At 36.5% G+C, this 17,748-nt stretch overlaps 1 protein-coding gene across 2 annotated transcripts in view; it reads left to right on the top strand.

Moving 5' to 3' along the window:
* Positions 1 to 1,765: 1,765 nt before the first annotated feature.
* LOC139963702 (NACHT domain- and WD repeat-containing protein 1-like) overlaps positions 1,766 to 17,748 on the top strand; it is a 68,010-nt gene continuing 52,027 nt past the window's right edge. For both annotated transcript variants that reach the window (XM_071964791.1, XM_071964786.1), the window contains exon 1: positions 1,766 to 2,047. In XM_071964791.1, coding sequence (XP_071820892.1) covers positions 2,037 to 2,047 — 11 coding nt within the window. In that variant the 5' untranslated portion in view covers positions 1,766 to 2,036. The remainder of the gene's footprint in view (positions 2,048 to 17,748) is intronic.

Here is a 17,748-nt window from a genome sequence, read left to right as displayed (position 1 = left end):
CAAGAAAATTTTGGGATTAACAAACCCTTCTAGATGGCCGGAAACGGCACTTCCCGAGGTTTCCAAGCGGCATATACCCAACTTTAAAATAGGGATGTCATGTCCAAAATATCTCATAATCAGGATCCAAAATACTTTTTTTGTTAATTTCGGGTGTTATTTTGGGAAAATTGCCCCTGTCAATCTTGTTTCAGGCGCAACGTTAGAATGTTCGAGAGCTCTGTTATATTATTCGATAAAGAAAATGGCCTCATGCAGGCTATTATAGGCCTATACACATGCAATACACAATTACACATAGTTACATTCCTAGGTACCGATTGCTAGGGCATCCAGGTGAAACGTGTATTAAGCATTACCCTGGTTACATGAGATTCTCAGCTGTTCGAGGGAACATGTACGTGTGTAGGCCTACTATAGGGCCTATATGAATACTATGAGGGTGCATATATGTACTATATCAATACCGTGGGGGCAATAATACATTTTGTTGTTATAGGGCCAATGAAGCCTACAGTCAACTATTTTTGCTTTATAAAGACGCTTTATTTGTAAAGATCGCACTGCGTTTATGGTAGGCGAGAAATGAAGCTAAAAAAGAGCCGTACATTAACGAAGATGCATAAATGTAGGCATGAAAATATTCTTATCCCTGGCATTTGGTGGGGGGGGGGGATATGGTGCATTACATCCCCTCCACCCATTTTCATGGGGGGATATATCCCCCCTCCACCCAGGATCGCCGCCCATGGCCATATGTGATCCATTTTTCGACCTTAATAATAAGCAACATTTCCAGTAAATATGGACACAAAATGCACAATTTAGTATGGCTGGCATGTCATTTAGTGTTTATAGTGATAATACAAACACAATTACCATCTATGTTTCTAAAACTATTATGCCGCCGAACTTCGCCAGAACCTTTTTTTGGCAAACAAAAAATAAAGCATACGGGAGCGGGGGGGTTGAGCGATCACCGACATCTCACATATAAAGGTCGTCATCAATTTTTTTTTTTTTTTTTTTTTTTTTTGCTAAACTTTTTTTTTTTTGGTGACGGCCAATAGGGGGGGGGGGGCGCGCGCCTGTTGCGCCCCCCTGGATACGCCCCTGCACTCGTTCTCACACCGAAGTCATGAGAGATATAAAATACGAGAAAGTGACTTCAAAGGCGTTTTGTCAGATGTCTAAATTAATTGCTAAATCTACATAAAGTTAATGAATGAGTTTTTAAAACTGTTCTGTTTCTTGCTGTCTCCCACGTGTTGTTGTCCACTGAATAACAGTACAGGATTGTTAGGCACTATTTCCATTCTCTCGAAAGGATTTTGGTAAGGAGAAGCAAGTGGTTAGGAGGTATAAATGTTTGAAATTAAATGATTGATACTGTATGTTTGTTGTTACATAACGTCTAAAATATTTTCAAATTCGTTTTGGAGAGCAAAGTATATTTTACCGGCTTTCTCATGTCATGAACAAAATTCACCCTAACGTATATACACGCCTTCAGTGAAAGTGACAAGCGCCATCATATTTTCTGGGCAACGCTTGTTAATATTCAACTTTCAAATTTTCATTACTGAATAGAAAATTTTGCATTTATTGCAAATAAATCGCATTTTCATCAGTGTAATATACATTAATAATTTCTTTAAAATTGCTTTTAATTTTTTTGAAAGCAAATCTATTTAATTTGTATGCCTTTCTGAAGTATCTATAATGTACTTGGTAACAATAGGGAGAGGTCTATTTATGTTTCGCACAACTGCTCGGCATAACAACAGGCTATTCTAACGCTAGTATGGCCATGGCTGTATCTAACGTTAGAATTTAGAGGCAGGGAGAAATGAAATCTGTATCAACGATGGAGATAATCCGGTGATTACGTGCTTAAACATCTCCGATAATTTTCAAGAATGTTGTGACAGAACAAATAAGTAAGGCAGTAAAGGAAACTTCAGTAAAGGACGACTTAGCCGCTCTGCTCTTCTACAAACTGTTTCTGGAGGGCAAATAATACTTCAAGGACAGAGATGGGCACTTGGTAGGTATTTGCATTGACCTTTCCTTGGCCTAAGTTAAATTAGCCTAACTTAGGCTTGCATAAGCCAGTATGCAGTCAGTATACTTTCACTAAATCTATAGTCTATTCCATAAGGATTAACCTAGGTATCACTTATCTCAGTTCTTGGGCTTATGGGTGGTGCCTAGGTCTAAAAACCATAAACCGCTTCTTATCATCCAGAGACAGGAGTTAAGTTTCCATCTAGCCTGAAATAGTAGATATCGTAATTAAGTTTGCCTAACTTTAGGCAAATGCAACTATTTCTTCTGGTTGGTACGATGCATGTGCAAATGCATGGGAATCTTGGGACAGAGTTGGAGTTGGAAATGAACACAAAACTGGTTGAGTCTCATCTTAGACCATTTATCCATTTATTTAGTGTGTTTTTCTAACTCAAATTGTTTTGAGAACAACACTTCATTCATATCCCATAATTTTTATAGTAATGAATTAATTTTTACACAATTACAGTAGCCTAGTCAGATAATTTGTCGTTCCCATAGTAGGATATATCAAGAACGACATTTTTTCATACCTAAGTTACGGTCAAATAATATGCATCCGAAGAATCCGAATTGAAATATAGGACATGATTCCAGAAAACTGTCACAACCTACATTAGCGTGATGGATAAAGCCAAACACTAGTAAAGCAAAACATCAAATTATGTTTGGTCAAATTTTAAGTAAATATGCTACATGTCCTTACCATGAAACAAAAAAGATGATGCTTTATACATCTTGTGAAACTCTATTGAGAGGAAAACAATACTTCAGCTTGATTAAAGCTTAAAAAAGTTGAAAGTTACTAAGCTGACCTGTTATCAAAAGCTTTAAACTACTTCGTATAATTTTCAATGACAAGTATAAAATATCAAATAGCCTAACTCTCTCTTGTGATTGAAGTGATGATTTACCCTTCAAATTCAAGCTCACATTATCAAGGAAAAGAAAGCAAAGAATTCATATCTAAGTAAAGTAATGTATTTCCGATAAATATAGTGAAATGTTCAACCACTGCTAAAAGAGCATTGTTTAATCAGTCCATATTTTTTTATCTGCATATTTGGCCAATTTTAGGATACTTTAATCTTGATCCAAATTTGAGAAATATTAACAGATGCTATTAATTAGGAGTTATAGATTTTGCATATATCCAGAAACTGTTTTAAGTGCACAGTGTTATGTATGCACGTCTTATGCAAATCTACGAGTAGTCACTCTGACACTATCACTAATTGGCAAATTGGTCACAAAGTAGATGTTACACAATTGAGGCCAAGAAATATTTTGGTATCTACTTAAATACATAGCAGAAACATGTGATTAAATTGTCCCAACTTAGGTAAAATATAGTAGGCCTTGTGGAAAAGTTATAACCTTATTACTGTACCTGTACATAGGTTTACCATTTCTTCAGTTTTGAAGGTACAGTATGGCATACACATTTTTCAAAGTGACATGATGACCCTTGGTCAGGTGTGCACATGATCGTTAAAGCTTTAAATTGAAGGGTCAATTTGAATAAGATGATGACTTGTTCGATATCTTAGCATGTTAACAGGCAAAACTCATAGAAACCGCACAGAGCTGTGTTCTTGTCAATGATCTGTAAATAATAATAATTAATTACAAACATAGTTAGTTACGTAGGAAAGCTTGTGATCCATAATGGGGCTCCTAGTATGAGTAGTTCCATTTTGTTAAGAATGTCACCACGTGCACTGTGACAGTTTGAACAGTCTTATTGATGATAAGAAACTCGAAACCTTGACGTTTAATATTACTTAATATGTTTTTCTGCAGACATTTGATAGTTGTTGAGTGTCTTATCGTATGTACCAAGCGTAAGAATCAAATAAACAAAGCGATAGTGAAAAATCAAGTTTTTGTGCATTCATCTTTTTGTTACTTGTACAATTCTACATAAGATATATCGCAATCTTGAAGTTAATGCTGAGTACTGATAATGTTAGTTCAACATACAGTAAGTCCACACATATGAGACAAAAAGAACGACCAGTACTTACAGTAGGCTCAACTGCTGAGATGATATATTATATGTAAGGAGTTCCTATCAGCTTTTAAATTTTTATCTGGTTAATCCCCATGGACGATGATCTCATCTCACTTGAGGCGTCTTGTATCAATATGTTATTCTGGATCATATAGCCTTCAAAGCTAACAATCTTTCTAGAAAAAACAAGAGACACCTGCCTCCTATCTACATTATCATCCTCAGTCAACCTAAATCGGTTCCCTTTAGCACATCGCCATATGACACCTATATCGAGTGTGAGAAATATTCTTGTGGCCGTCATACCGCAAACATGAGTTGACAGCAATCTTCTTCTGCGCTCCTCACTGAACTATGTGACAATAATCTTCACTTACCTCTTGAGGGCGATGCACTTCACTCGATATCACCTCACTTCAAACCTCACTACCCTTTACGGTGTCTCACTTACCAAACGTGACAGCCACCTCTCTTACTGCAAGTCAATAGAGCTCCTCTACCTCACTTGACAAGCTAGAACTCATTCCCCTTTCATGACAGCTTTTTGTGTCACAATATTAGAGCCTCACCTCACATGTGACAGCACATTAAGTACAGATTTCTTTATTTAGTGCTCTTTCACCTACGTGTTCACTGTACCTCAGGTATTAACAACAGTTTATTTTAACACTTGGCTGTTTTATCACCTTCCAGACATGATAGTGCCACACCTACTCACTTTAACAGTGCAAATATTACATGGAAACTTATATATGTATATATATGTGTTTGTGTGTGGGAGGGAGGAGGGTGTGTGTATTCATGAGACCTAACTGTTCTTTATGCGTATCTGCCTGTCCATGCATCATAGACAAAAAAAAATCTCACAAAGGAAACAAATTCTATCCAAAGCAAAGTTTATATGGTTTTGGCTCTGTCTAAATTGATAAAACTTAAATTTACACTTAAGTGTCACTCAAAACCTGGACAAATCTTTCTTACCATGTTAACTTTAAATAGTTCTTCTCGAGCAAATTTAGTGCAAGTATCTGTAAACACATGCTCTGTGTGACTAGGAAGTGTTCTCTCAAGCTGCATTAATTATAAGGTAAATTTATGACTGACACATTATGGTACTGCATTATGGTACAACTTTTGAAAGGTTGCTTGGTAATCAAGAGTAAAACTGGACTAGCCATGGACTCATGTTATGGAACTGCATTGATAGAATATATCTCAAATGTTGCAGACTGTTATTGTTATTGACTCATGTTATTGAACTGCATCGATAGGTATATCTCAAATGCTGCTTGATGAAGATTAAACTCAAATTATAATGCAACCTGTAGGAATCACACAATGATGGAATTTTTTTTTCAACTGGTCTGTGGCTAATCAATGTCATAAATTATTTGCCTTTAAAGTCATGCCTGGTCAATTACCTGAAAGGCCCCTTTTTGCTATATACTTTGTGAAAAGATGCCATGTTAGTGCTAAACCAACTTCAGTTTAGATGATCATGCCATGGTTACTACTATTGCAGAAGGCATTTCTGTTAATATTATTTTTGTTTACAACACCTACGTTAATTGATTGCTGTATGTTTTGCAAAGTGTTTCACAGTTTCAGTCATCTTTTAATATCATAAGTATATTCTATTACTATAAACTGTATCAAAGTTCCTACTGGTACTTGTACACTTATAGTTTTAAGTGTTACACAGGTTAGCTGCAGGGCTTTCCTTTTCACTTGCAAGTTTTACTTTGAGACACAGTACAGTGCCCATGTGCAGATGGCCATATTATCTTAATTGGCTCAAAAGGTGCGAAACAATAAAAAAAAAACTTCAGTGTGACAGATCGTTCAGGATCTCATTGATATGCAAATACAAGGCAGTTCATTATGAGTGTGGTACGAGGGGTACTTTCTATTTGATTCATTTATTCTAGTCTGCTACAGACAGTTTTATCTCATTACTATGCATGATTGTGAGAAGTGGTACGAGGGGTGACTGACAATTTTATATTTGATTAATTTGTTTAGGACTCTTACAGACATGTTGTTGAGATTTCATCCTGCTTTCTCATTATTATGATATGAAGATCAGGGGCAAAATTTTAAGGCTTTTCTCTTACTTTTTGATAGTCGGAGCATCATATTTGTTCGTCGTAGAAAATGTATGAAAATTGCAAAGAATGATCAATATTTACACTGTAGGAGAGATGTGATGATTTGGTGAATAGAACACCGGCTTTTGCACGGTCAGTAGAATTTCCCTTTGAATTTGAGGTAAACAGTTAGTTGTCCGCCGTACAACATCCAAAGCTGATTTTGGTCGTCCGAACAGAAATCTGGTCGTCATGGAAGATCGGAGGACCATTACAAATTTGCCCCGAAGATGAGAGTCTCAATATGACTAGCCCAAAAATATCTCGGTGCAATTTTTTTGGAGATATTATCACTTTTTATCATGATTTATCATGAGATATAACTTGTAACTGTTGAAAGCAACTTTCTGTAATTGGTCACCAAACCTTCTTAATATTACTCCAACAAAGATTAGAGAAAAAATAAGGAACCATTTGATATGTTTTTAACGAACGACAATTAAGGCGCAGTTAGTACTAAATATTTCCATTCGATTCTCATCATCACGTGTCCCAAAAGGTTTCTCAAAAGTGTTATTAAATATTTATAAAAGTCAAATTAGAAAGTTTCAAACCTTTTTGACATTTATTTCACTATTTGAAATGAAATGTAACTACGTTCAGGCTGGTGGCTCTAAGAATGTGATTTTAGTATGAAAAATGCTTTTAAAAAAAAAAAAAAAAAGACTTATGTCCCTCAAAAAGCTTTTGGGAAGTTTTTGTTGGAGTAATTTTGATGAACCTTTACAATTTTGTAGTTTGAGAAATACATTCGTAAACAGCACAAATACAGAGTTAATCATCTTGGTCTCTTTAATTCTGAAATTAAATGCAAGCCATCGATTTGCAATTATATGTAGCACAGGCCTAGTTTTACCCAAGATGATCAAGTTTTTATGAATCTTTCACTTTTCAAGTCTCTCTTTGTTTTTGTTTGATGATTTCTGACAATTTTACAGAGTTCCTCAAAGTTCTGAGTAAAATTCAAAATTGGATTGTGCAATTGATCAAACTAAGACAGCCTTTGATTTGTTTGTCACACCACATATGATACTTTATTATTAAAAATTCGATGAATAATTTGAATTTTAAGCATTTCATAAACTCCCAGTCGAGTTACTTTCTCATGCCGTCTTACTGACATACAAAAGCAAACCAAATCTTTTCAAAACCGGTTTGACATTTAATTCAGTAGTTGATGTGAAACTAGACTGTTTCAAACTAATGCACCGCATTGTTGTGGGATTATAGTAGTTTTGGTTGCCCATGCCAGACAATTTTCTCAAAAGTCTCAGAAATTTCTGAAAACGGTGTAATAGCTGATTTGACAAAGAAGGCTCTCTGAAGGTGTGTGTCTGAAGTGTGCTTAGTTGCATGTTCTGATATAAAAGGGTTGTATGGAGTCCCAAATGTATATATATGTATAACCTGTCAGCCACCTTTCCATTTGTTTTCAGATTCCTAGAAACTTTCCCAAAAGTCACACAACTGACATGTTTAGATCAGCGATCCACAATCTATAACACGGTCCACATCCCAGGATCTGCCATGAGGACTGAGCCACGACCCACCCCAAATACCACCCCCCCACCCCTCGTACATTGCATGAAAGTTAGTTTGGAATACAGTATGGACTTGATGTTGAAAAAAATACTAATAATCAATCTCCTTCAACAGGCTCTGAAAACTGCAGATAGTTTTTTTTTTTCAAAGTCAGGAAAAGTTTCGCAGCCCACCCAAATTGTTTAGCCGCCCAGTTACTGGGTCATGCCACATAGTTTGCAGACCATCATTTTAAATGAACTGTTGAACAAATAATCAGTATACAACAGGGATTCTCCATGAATTATACCAGGGGCAAGGGCTAGGGAGAAACAAAAGCTCACTAAACTTTAGTTTGAGCAATGTGCTTTGTAGCTCAAAACATGGTGTTACTGTCCTGCATCCCAGATTAGTGCAATGTTCCTTGTTTTACCCCTTTCCCTGGACCAGATTGTATTTTTTTGCAGGCTGGACAGGTTGGCAGGGGCCATAATGTGAAACCCTATTAGATACTTTGAGGCAGTAATGAAGAGATATTGATGAGGTAGTTTCGAGATGCCAGATTAGAGAGTAATAGCTTTAAAAACTCTATGCCGGTAAGCTCCAAGAACCGTAGGTAAATTTGCCAATGTCTGGCAAAAATACTGATACCCACTAAATGTTATTTTGCAAGCCCCTGTTGGGTTGCTCCCCATAGATTTTGGACCTTCCCCTCTATAGTCTTCACATTTGATGTCATTCTTGTTTACTTGCATGATCTTCAATTGAAAGAGCAGGAGCACTTTTGGTACTTTTCAAGAACCCCTGATAGTATCAAATTCTGTGCTAAAGTATTTGTTTACTCACTCCTTTCATCGTAAGAGCATCCCGAGTGAAAAATAGTCTCCTGCATGACGTTAGTAGAAGTTCATGTTACAAAGTTTCAAAAGACAACGTCAAACATCTTTTTTAAGAAAAAGAAAGGATGTAACAGTGATTATTAAAGCTCCTGAGTGCTTATTTCCCCAATTTTTGGTCTCTCCTTTCGAAAGACAAAGAAAGTATTAAAGTTAGAAGGCGTAATGTTATGATACTAACAGGCTACTCGTCAGAGTCAAACATTTAACTGAAGATGGAAAACAAGGTAAATAGACAAAAATGGGACAGACACATAAATTGAAAAAATTGAAAAGTTCAAATAAATAAACAAAATAGAAAGCAGGATAATGGACAGGAAACTGTCAGAAAAGAGATAAACAAGCAATTATGTTTAATTACATTTGATTTGTTTGATTAATTGTTGATCCTGTAAGTTTTGTAGTTTCCTATTCAGGTCAAACATGTTTGCGTATATATGCCATTTTAAATACATACTGGGTATTGGAGAGGATGTAGTGCGTAATGTGTCATATTTTCTACTTGTCACATTTTCTACATGTCACGTTTTCTACATGACACGTTTTCTGCATGACACGTTTTTTACATAGCACGTTTTCTACATGACACGATTTCTACATGTCACGTATTCTACATGACACGATTTCTACATGTCACGTTTTCTACATGACACGATTTCTACATGACATGTTTTCAATGAGTGGTTTTCTTGAGTTCATGCCCACATTCATCTTAAAGGGATTTCTAGTGACAGACAATGTAACACTTATCAAAGTAAAGAGAAACATACGTCACATTGGTTAGCTGGTAACCCAATCATAATATCTTACTTTTGAACCACAGATAAGATTAATTCTATGTAACCTACAAGTTTGATTGGCTACAGTACAGTAAGCCATGTTGGTTCTCCCTGAGAGAGGATCATAGCTGGTGATCTGTGATGTCATAACATTAGATCTTCCATGGGCAGCTTTATTTAATCTCACGTTATAATCTTTTTGTTGTTGTATATAAAATACCGGATACATTTTGAGTGTTTGCTAAGCTGTCAATGTTTTTTGGTTGTGTATAATTTAGAATTTCATCAAAGGGCATCTCTAGGCAATATGCTTGCTTACAGGCTCAAATCAGGTATGGTTTTTTTACAGTGGGCATGCGCCGTTTAAACTGTTTATGACGAAAATAATGGCATCGACCACCCGACAGGACAACTTCAAATGTTTCAGTTCAGAATTCTTACATATATGTTTGTATGATCTTGCTAATTCAATGACAACAATTTATTTCCAGCAATTTTGTACAGTACGTGAATGTTTAACAAAGTATTAAACGAATATTTTGATATACAATACAATCTAGAGAGATAGGTACAAAGAAAGAAAAAAAAAAACATTCATCATGATAATTTATATACTGTATAATATTTAAGCTATACAAATGCATGTAAAGGAGGAAAGAAAAGAAGCGCAATGCTTATAGAATGTTTTCCCCATTTAAATATAATTAATATATACATATACTGGAAAGAAATTGGTGAAAGGAAACAAAACTCAAATTAAATAATAATATAAAAATTTCCTTTAAACTTTCCCTACTACCCTCAAATGTCTCACTGAAACATTCTCTAAATACTAGTAACATTTCACATTCAACAGCTTTTACTGGTTGGAATATTTTAGCGTTTTTTTTTTTTTAGAATTGCTCACCTATCCGATCTTTAATGTTCTGAGTTGAACGCTAATAGTAGTTTGACCTAAGCTTTGCCAGATTGGCGTGAAGTTGCCTATAGATTGAATTGCTAAGTAGAAATATTGTCCCAAGGTCTTGCAATATGCAATTGTGTGAAACAAGTACTTCCTGATCAGATTTCTTACTCGATGACTTTACCGTAAGGGAGTTAGATATGGAGGTCTGGTGTTCGAATGATTTAAGGCCTTAACATTCAAAAACAAGAGACAGCACATTGGGATATGATTTGGCCAGATCCGACTTGTAGAGTTGACCTTGAGATATATGCAGAGATAAGAGACTAAATGATTGCAGGTTCAAACTGATAACATATCTTTGACTGTATGTAAAACCAAGTGTTCATTAGTTTAAGAACATTTCCGGTAAAATTTAAGTGTTAAGTAAGAAAAACGCCGGCAATAAGGTCTTACACTTATAATTAATATTAATGTGTGAGATTTTTCCTGCAGTTTAAAAAAAAAGTAATTTGTTTGTCCAAGTTTTATACAAGAAATGCATACACGCTAGAGGACATGGCATAGCACAGTGAATGCAACGTTTTGAAGATGTAACACATTATTACTGTACATGCCCTGAAAATGATTTTATAGGTCTTTATTTTGTTTTTCTTTGTTTTTTGTTTCAACTTGAGTCTAATTCTTCAGCTCACAGTAGGCACCCATACGGTAGACACCAACTCTGTAGCAGTTTTCTGTGTTTATCAAAACAAAACAAAACCTTCATGATCAGGTTCGGTGAAAGGCTGGCTTTGATGATAACGTTTGTCATACTGTAAGAGGACGGCACATTGATTTCATTTGCTTCTAATATTTCCTAGTCTTCGTTTCTATGTTATTTTTTATGTTATTTTAATTATTTTAATTGTGGGTAGTTGAAAAATATGAAAACGAAACCGTTAACCTCCGCCACTTTGCGGTAGTATGAAGCCACGATTTTACTATACGCATACATCTTCAGTTGTGTTAATATTCTGGCTTGGAAGAGGTCAAATTTGAAACAAGAGTCTGTATTTAGTTAGTACGTTTTACGAAGGAGTTCAAAATAAGGGAAAGCTTGCAGTCGGTGTATATCTTGTGTAACAGTCGGCAATGTGTCGTCAAACATGTGAACTGTGTTCGTAAAAGATTACAGTTGAGATCGACTCCCCAACTCCCAATTTTGTCTTTTTTTATGATTTATTGTATAATTTTTGAAGCATTGGACACTATTAATAATATATCTGTAAGGCCATTTCAACAAGCAAGCCTACATCTTATGTTCTTGTAATCATCCAAACCATGTGAGAGAGAGAGTGTTCAACATCAGCCATCTACTGTGGATGAATCACCTAACACATCACTGACATGGAGACCCCAAACTGTGAAACTGGCTAGCTTAGACAATGCTGCTTTCATTGCCCGTTCACATCTCACTGCTTTCACACACACGAGAAGGGCTTTACTCCTGAATTAATAGAAGCAATTGCATTGAACCGAGTGGTTCAGCGTCTGAAACCTCCCCGAGCATTCTAGTATCTCTCATTCATCGCCAGGACTGCTTATTGACGTCACGACTTGATTGGATAAAGGCTAGCCTGGGTAAAATCCGCTCACCTAATGAGTCGACATGAAATTACGCTGACGTATTCACGTGCAGTCGCGATGGGTAGTGCTAGGCCTGTGTCTTCCTTTTGCGTTACGAGCAGTGCACATGGCATATCCTGGACTGTAGAGGTGTAGATAACAAGTAGGTTGAAAAGCACAGCGATGATATTAAGAGGATTGCTCAAGCTACAGGCTAATGAGAAATATGATTATGCTGCATTTGAATATATACATATATATATCCATACATACGGAGTAATATGTAGAGAGGGGTTGTTGTAATTAAAAGCAGAGTGGGAAAGGTTCAGGCTTGCAATTAACATACATATATAGGAAATGTGTTGGGACAATAGCGAGACTTAAATAGTCTTATTATTAAGTTTACCCTTATTCTGCCACCGTGTGGGCAACTTGGGTAATTTCCAGTTTGCCAACTTTACTATTGGTTTGTTATCGGTGTGAATGTAAGGGCATGAATGAGTCTATTTGAATGTAAGATTGATATAAGGACTAGGATAGGCCTAGTCTGTTTACCTTTTCTTTTGTTTTTATTGTTTTATTTATCCATAGTTTTTGAAGGTACTTGCAGTGTTAAAACTTGAATTTTAAAAGTGCCATGCAATGATTTACTTCCATTATATTCACTTGTGATGAGGTGAGTGTGGAGCGACCGGGGTTAGGGGGGGAGGGGAGGATTGGAAGTAAATTGTTTGTGTGTATAGAAAGGATTAAATGCACTACAGGCTTAAAAGACAACCACAGTACAATTATTAATGTCAACATGAAAAAAATTATATTTTTACAAACGAACATTTGGTAGGGGGGGGGAGGTGGGTGGGGGAAGGGAGATGCAAGCTCATTTATCAGACATTTGGTTGAATATTTATTAAACAGTCCGGCTGTAAGCTTGCTAAAATTAGAATGTGATGCCTGACATTGCTGGTACAGTAATGTGCGACACACTTTCGATTGGTGTGCTTTTCAATTTCTGGGCTGGAAATTTAGTGAACATAGTAGATGAGGTACCTGTTAACTTCTTTTGACCAAATTTTAAAGTAGAAAAGGGTTTACCTATCAAGAATGGTCAAGCTTTTAACATTTAGTTTGGGGGGAACACAAATTTTATGTTTGTGTTGCAGATATTCCTTAATAAGTCACTTATAGTAGGGGACTGATTGTAAGTGCAGGAATCTCTTAGGTAAACACGGGGGGGGGGGGGGGGGAGGTATCCAGTTCTATCATGTATTTCATTGCTTGGCCAGATGAACACATACATTACAGTGCAATGCAAAATGTGGCTTTAACCAGTTGAAGGTCTACAGATTTGGCCTAAATATTCCCATCATTCTTGCTCTTGTTTCCGTATACAATTTATGCATTTAATACTGGAATATTTATTATCTCATCAAAGATTCCACAGAAATACGGCTGGCTTCGAGTCTCTAAACAATTTCCAAAGATGTACCAGCTTAGAATAATTGCCATGCACGTACCATGTAGGATATGTATGCGATGGGACTGAGTTTCACTGTCGTAAAAGGGCGCAACCCTGTTTTGCATTTCTATGCATATTTTGAGGGGTATCATTTGCACAGGCTGTTGGCTATGTGACTGATGTCCGGGGAAATTTATCTCGCTATCGATTTAGTGTCACACCTCCGTCGTGTTGTATTCTGGGTATACATATTGGGGGCTTCCTTCTCTGTTTACAGTAACATTAAATTATGTATGGTGTATTATAACTATACAAGATAAACATTTTCCAGTCTATCAAGGTTGTATTACAGAATTGGGTATTTATCCTGATAAATTTGAATATTCAAACAGTCTGCATGCATTTATAGATAGGTAAGTCAACACTTTAAGAGATAATTTAGCAGCATATCAAGATGATATCCCGACAGCTGGTGTTAATTTATTTATTCATTCATTGCTCATGAAGGTTCTCCTTATTGCACAATTTAGTAGAGCAGTGTCAGAAACAGGTCTGAGCATTCAAAACCCTTTGCGGTAACAGAGGGAATAGGGAATTTTAAAGAAAACACATGCTTACTTTCAACATGCATTGAAAACCATAAATTGTTAATACCGTTTGACGTAGTTCCATGGCCTAGAGTGAATGTACTATTAAACAAACAGATTAATGATAGCATTTGGGCTTTTGTTTGATGATGAACAGTGCTTGTATTGTGGATGATCATTAAAGTAAGAATTTTCCTCATTATTTTTCATAGAAGACAGATTTTCCATTCACTGCTGTATTACTACATGAAAATGACCAATATAGAATATATGGTTCTGTAGCTTAGGATAAGAGGAAAATTGATAGTGTATAGAGATGCCCTTGAAGCAATGAGGCTTAGCAATCGGGAGGTTCCGGGTTCGAAACCCGGCCCGGTCATAGTAAAGTGGGTTTTTCATCCATGATCAATCTACTGCATTCTCAACAACTCTCTAAAATTGAAAAGATTCCAAATTTGAGTTGAAGTGTTAAATTGGAAGCCACCCGACATGTAGGTTTTGATGCATTAACCCTTGCGACTTTTTCTCCCACATTTGCGGCTGCTTAAGCATCTTGGAAATAACTACTCATTATTATTATAATATTTATAGAGATGCTTTGATATACAGTAAATATCTGTGAAGGAAAAAGTCGCGAAAATTCAAACACCTCGATAAAGGCAGAGCTGTCTAGAAGTGAGGTTGTCCCAGTAATCTTGAATCAGTATTTTGTGGAGTACGTACACATAGTCTTCAAGTTTTATACGCTTGCCCAGGTGAAAATAATTCCAGCTAGCTACAGTAGCTGTTAGGAATGAATAGAACCAATGTGTGTACAGTAGTATTAGACTGACATTTCATGTCTCTCCCAATGCTTTGGGCACATCAGCTGTTGTCGTAACACTCTGCGTGTATAAATCTGTATCAGACTACGCCGCGGAGGATGATCGTGAGGAGGAAACACTCCTCAGTTTGACGACATGCCGCTGAGACTGTGCAGGAATTCACTGAAGTATCATACACGATATCCCTGTAGGGCCTGACTCGTCTACATTTTAATCTATCGTTTCAGATCATGTTCAACCCGTGTTGGTTTTCTGCTCGGCTAATCAATTGTCAGACGGAACATTTCGGTAGGCATAAATCTTCAGCGTGTTAGTCAGCCTTGATCTTCCGTAGAAGCAGCAGTAGCAGCAAAGCCTGTTTGTCACGAATACTAAGCAACTCGGATTTAATTTGCAATATCGTAGGATGTTTCCTCGGAGTAATGCTTGCGAAATTACAAAATAGATAATAAGCACTTCCTTCAAAGAAAACGAGCATTTAAAAGCTTGCTTTTTTTTTGGTTTAAGAAATAAACATGACATGAATTTCTTGCTAGTTTTATTGTTAGGTGAGATGGGGGGAGTTCATGGGAATGCTTAATGTTCATTATCCATATCAATTTGCAACATGGTAAAATACGTAAGCTGTCCCCTACACAGGTTTTAAGGATTTCATTAACTCTGAATACCAACTTCTGCAGACAAATTGTGGAAGTGTAGTTTCCAAAAGACATGCAATGCTACTGTATATACTGTAGCTCATAATACAGAAAACAATATATTTGCTAGCAACTTCTGGAGAAGTTGCCAATATTTAAACATGCTCAGAACGAGGAAATATTATGACCCAAGTTCAGTGGAATGATCCTGTCAGAATCCTGTTAATATTGTTCAGCACAGTATTTTATGATTAAAACAGAAGTACAAAAGAGGTGTTCAAGTATTCATTCCACGTGTATACTCCATTTTAATGTATTTGATTAACATTTTAACATTTACTACCAGTGAAGAAAATTCCAGAAACTTTGGAAACATTTCAGGACAGCCTGTGTCATTGTGACTTTATTGTTAGTCACATTGCACTGCTTTTCACTGTATTGCTAAAATCTAGTATGTTGTACACCCTCACATTACATTATGTCAGATTCATGCAGAAAATAGCTGAATGTTACATCATCGAAACCACTATGGGTGACTATGCACTTTTGCATTCTGGGTCTCTTTTCTTTTTGATTGTGGGTTTGTGCTGGATTTATGACAGTGTTCACAGTAAGGGCAAATTTTATAAGGATTTTTCTGGTTGTCCCTAGGACAACAAGGTCTCACCTTTAGGTTTTCCAAACTGTTAATTTGGTTGTCTGAAAACATGAAGCAACATAACAAATCACCAATATATACACTGTATGAGAGATATGTGTAGGTATGGTAAATTATAGAACACCAGCTTTGGGCAGGTTAAACTCCCTTTCAGGTAGTACATAGGCCAGTAAAACTCTCATTCGTGTAGTACATAGGCCAGTAAAACTCTCATTTGTGTAGTACATAGGCCAGTAAAACTCCCATTTGGGCAGTACATAGGCCAGTAAAACTGTCATTCGTGTAGTACATAGGCCAGTAAAACTCTCATTCGTGTAGTACATAGGCCAGTAAAACTCTCATTCGTGTAGTACATAGGCCAGTAAAACTCTCATTCGTGTAGTACATAGGCCAGTAAAACTCTCATTCGTGTAGTACATAGGCCAGTAAAACTCTCATTCGTGTAGTACATAGGCCAGTGAAACTCTCATTTGGGTAGTACATAGGCCAGTAAAACTCTCATTTGGGTAGTACATAGGCCAGTAAAACTCATTCGTGTAGTACATAGGCCAGTAAAACTCTCATTCGTGTAGTACATAGGCCAGTAAAACTCTCATTCGTGTAGTACATAGGCCAGTAAAACTCTCATTCGTGTAGTACATAGGCCAGTAAAACTCTCATTCGTGTAGTACATAGGCCAGTAAAACTCTCATTTGGGTAGTACATAGGCCAGTAAAACTCTCATTCGGGTAGTACTACATTGGCCTACCACTATAGTATTAGTTTTGTTCATTTTCAGTTTCTCCAAAAGTGATAGTTGATACCAATTTATCATTTGACCTATTTGGGGGTATTCAGTTACAATGTACTCAGAATTAGATGTAACCGACCAGTGGTACGCCACACGACCTCCACAGCTGACTTTGGTCCTCCTAACAGAAATTGGTCATCTTGGACAACCATTAAAATTTGCCTCGACATTTTTGCCTCATTTGTGCGACAAATTTGCCTCGGCAGTTTTTTAATGAACTTGTGGCAGCTAACTGTAATTCTGAATGAATTAAATCAATAACAGTCATATTGGTAACAAACATTTGAAAAGTGTCAACAAGATGATCTCAAACATAATATCTCTTAATGTCGGGAAACTTTACAGATACAGTTGCATAGGCTTGAAGTTCATGGTTAAAACCAGAGAAAATCCTACTGCAAGCTTATATTTTACACAGAATGATATTCAGATGTGTCATTTATATGCTGAGGACGTTGGCCTGCTACAGGTTGATTGTCTGACAAAGAGAATTTGCATTTGAGTATCACAAACAAGTTACCTTCACTTTTGTGATAGTAGAGTGCTTAGATTGAACTCTTAACAAAGTGTGCTGTTCGCAACTTCGCATACATGTATATTCCACTGAAAATCCCCATATGGAAAATGTCGTCACAATTTCCGCACAGCCTACTTCTTCACATAGAGAATGTGAAAGAATTGTTTCCTCTGGTTCACTGGTATCACTACATACGTATAAATAGGTCATAAGTATTTCTCCCAAATATGCTGGAAAGTTATTTGGTCACTCATTTGCCACTTTCCTGCCAGTTTCTGTCTATCAAGGGAGAAATGAAGCTAATTATAACACTGCAGAACTTATATGACGTGGATGATA

Source organism: Apostichopus japonicus, chromosome 3 (assembly GCF_037975245.1).
Source record: "Apostichopus japonicus isolate 1M-3 chromosome 3, ASM3797524v1, whole genome shotgun sequence".
In the NCBI taxonomy this organism is placed as follows: domain Eukaryota; kingdom Metazoa; phylum Echinodermata; class Holothuroidea; order Aspidochirotida; family Stichopodidae; genus Apostichopus; species Apostichopus japonicus.
The sequence above is the reverse complement of the archived record's forward strand: the minus strand, read 5'-3'. Positions and strand labels throughout refer to the sequence as shown.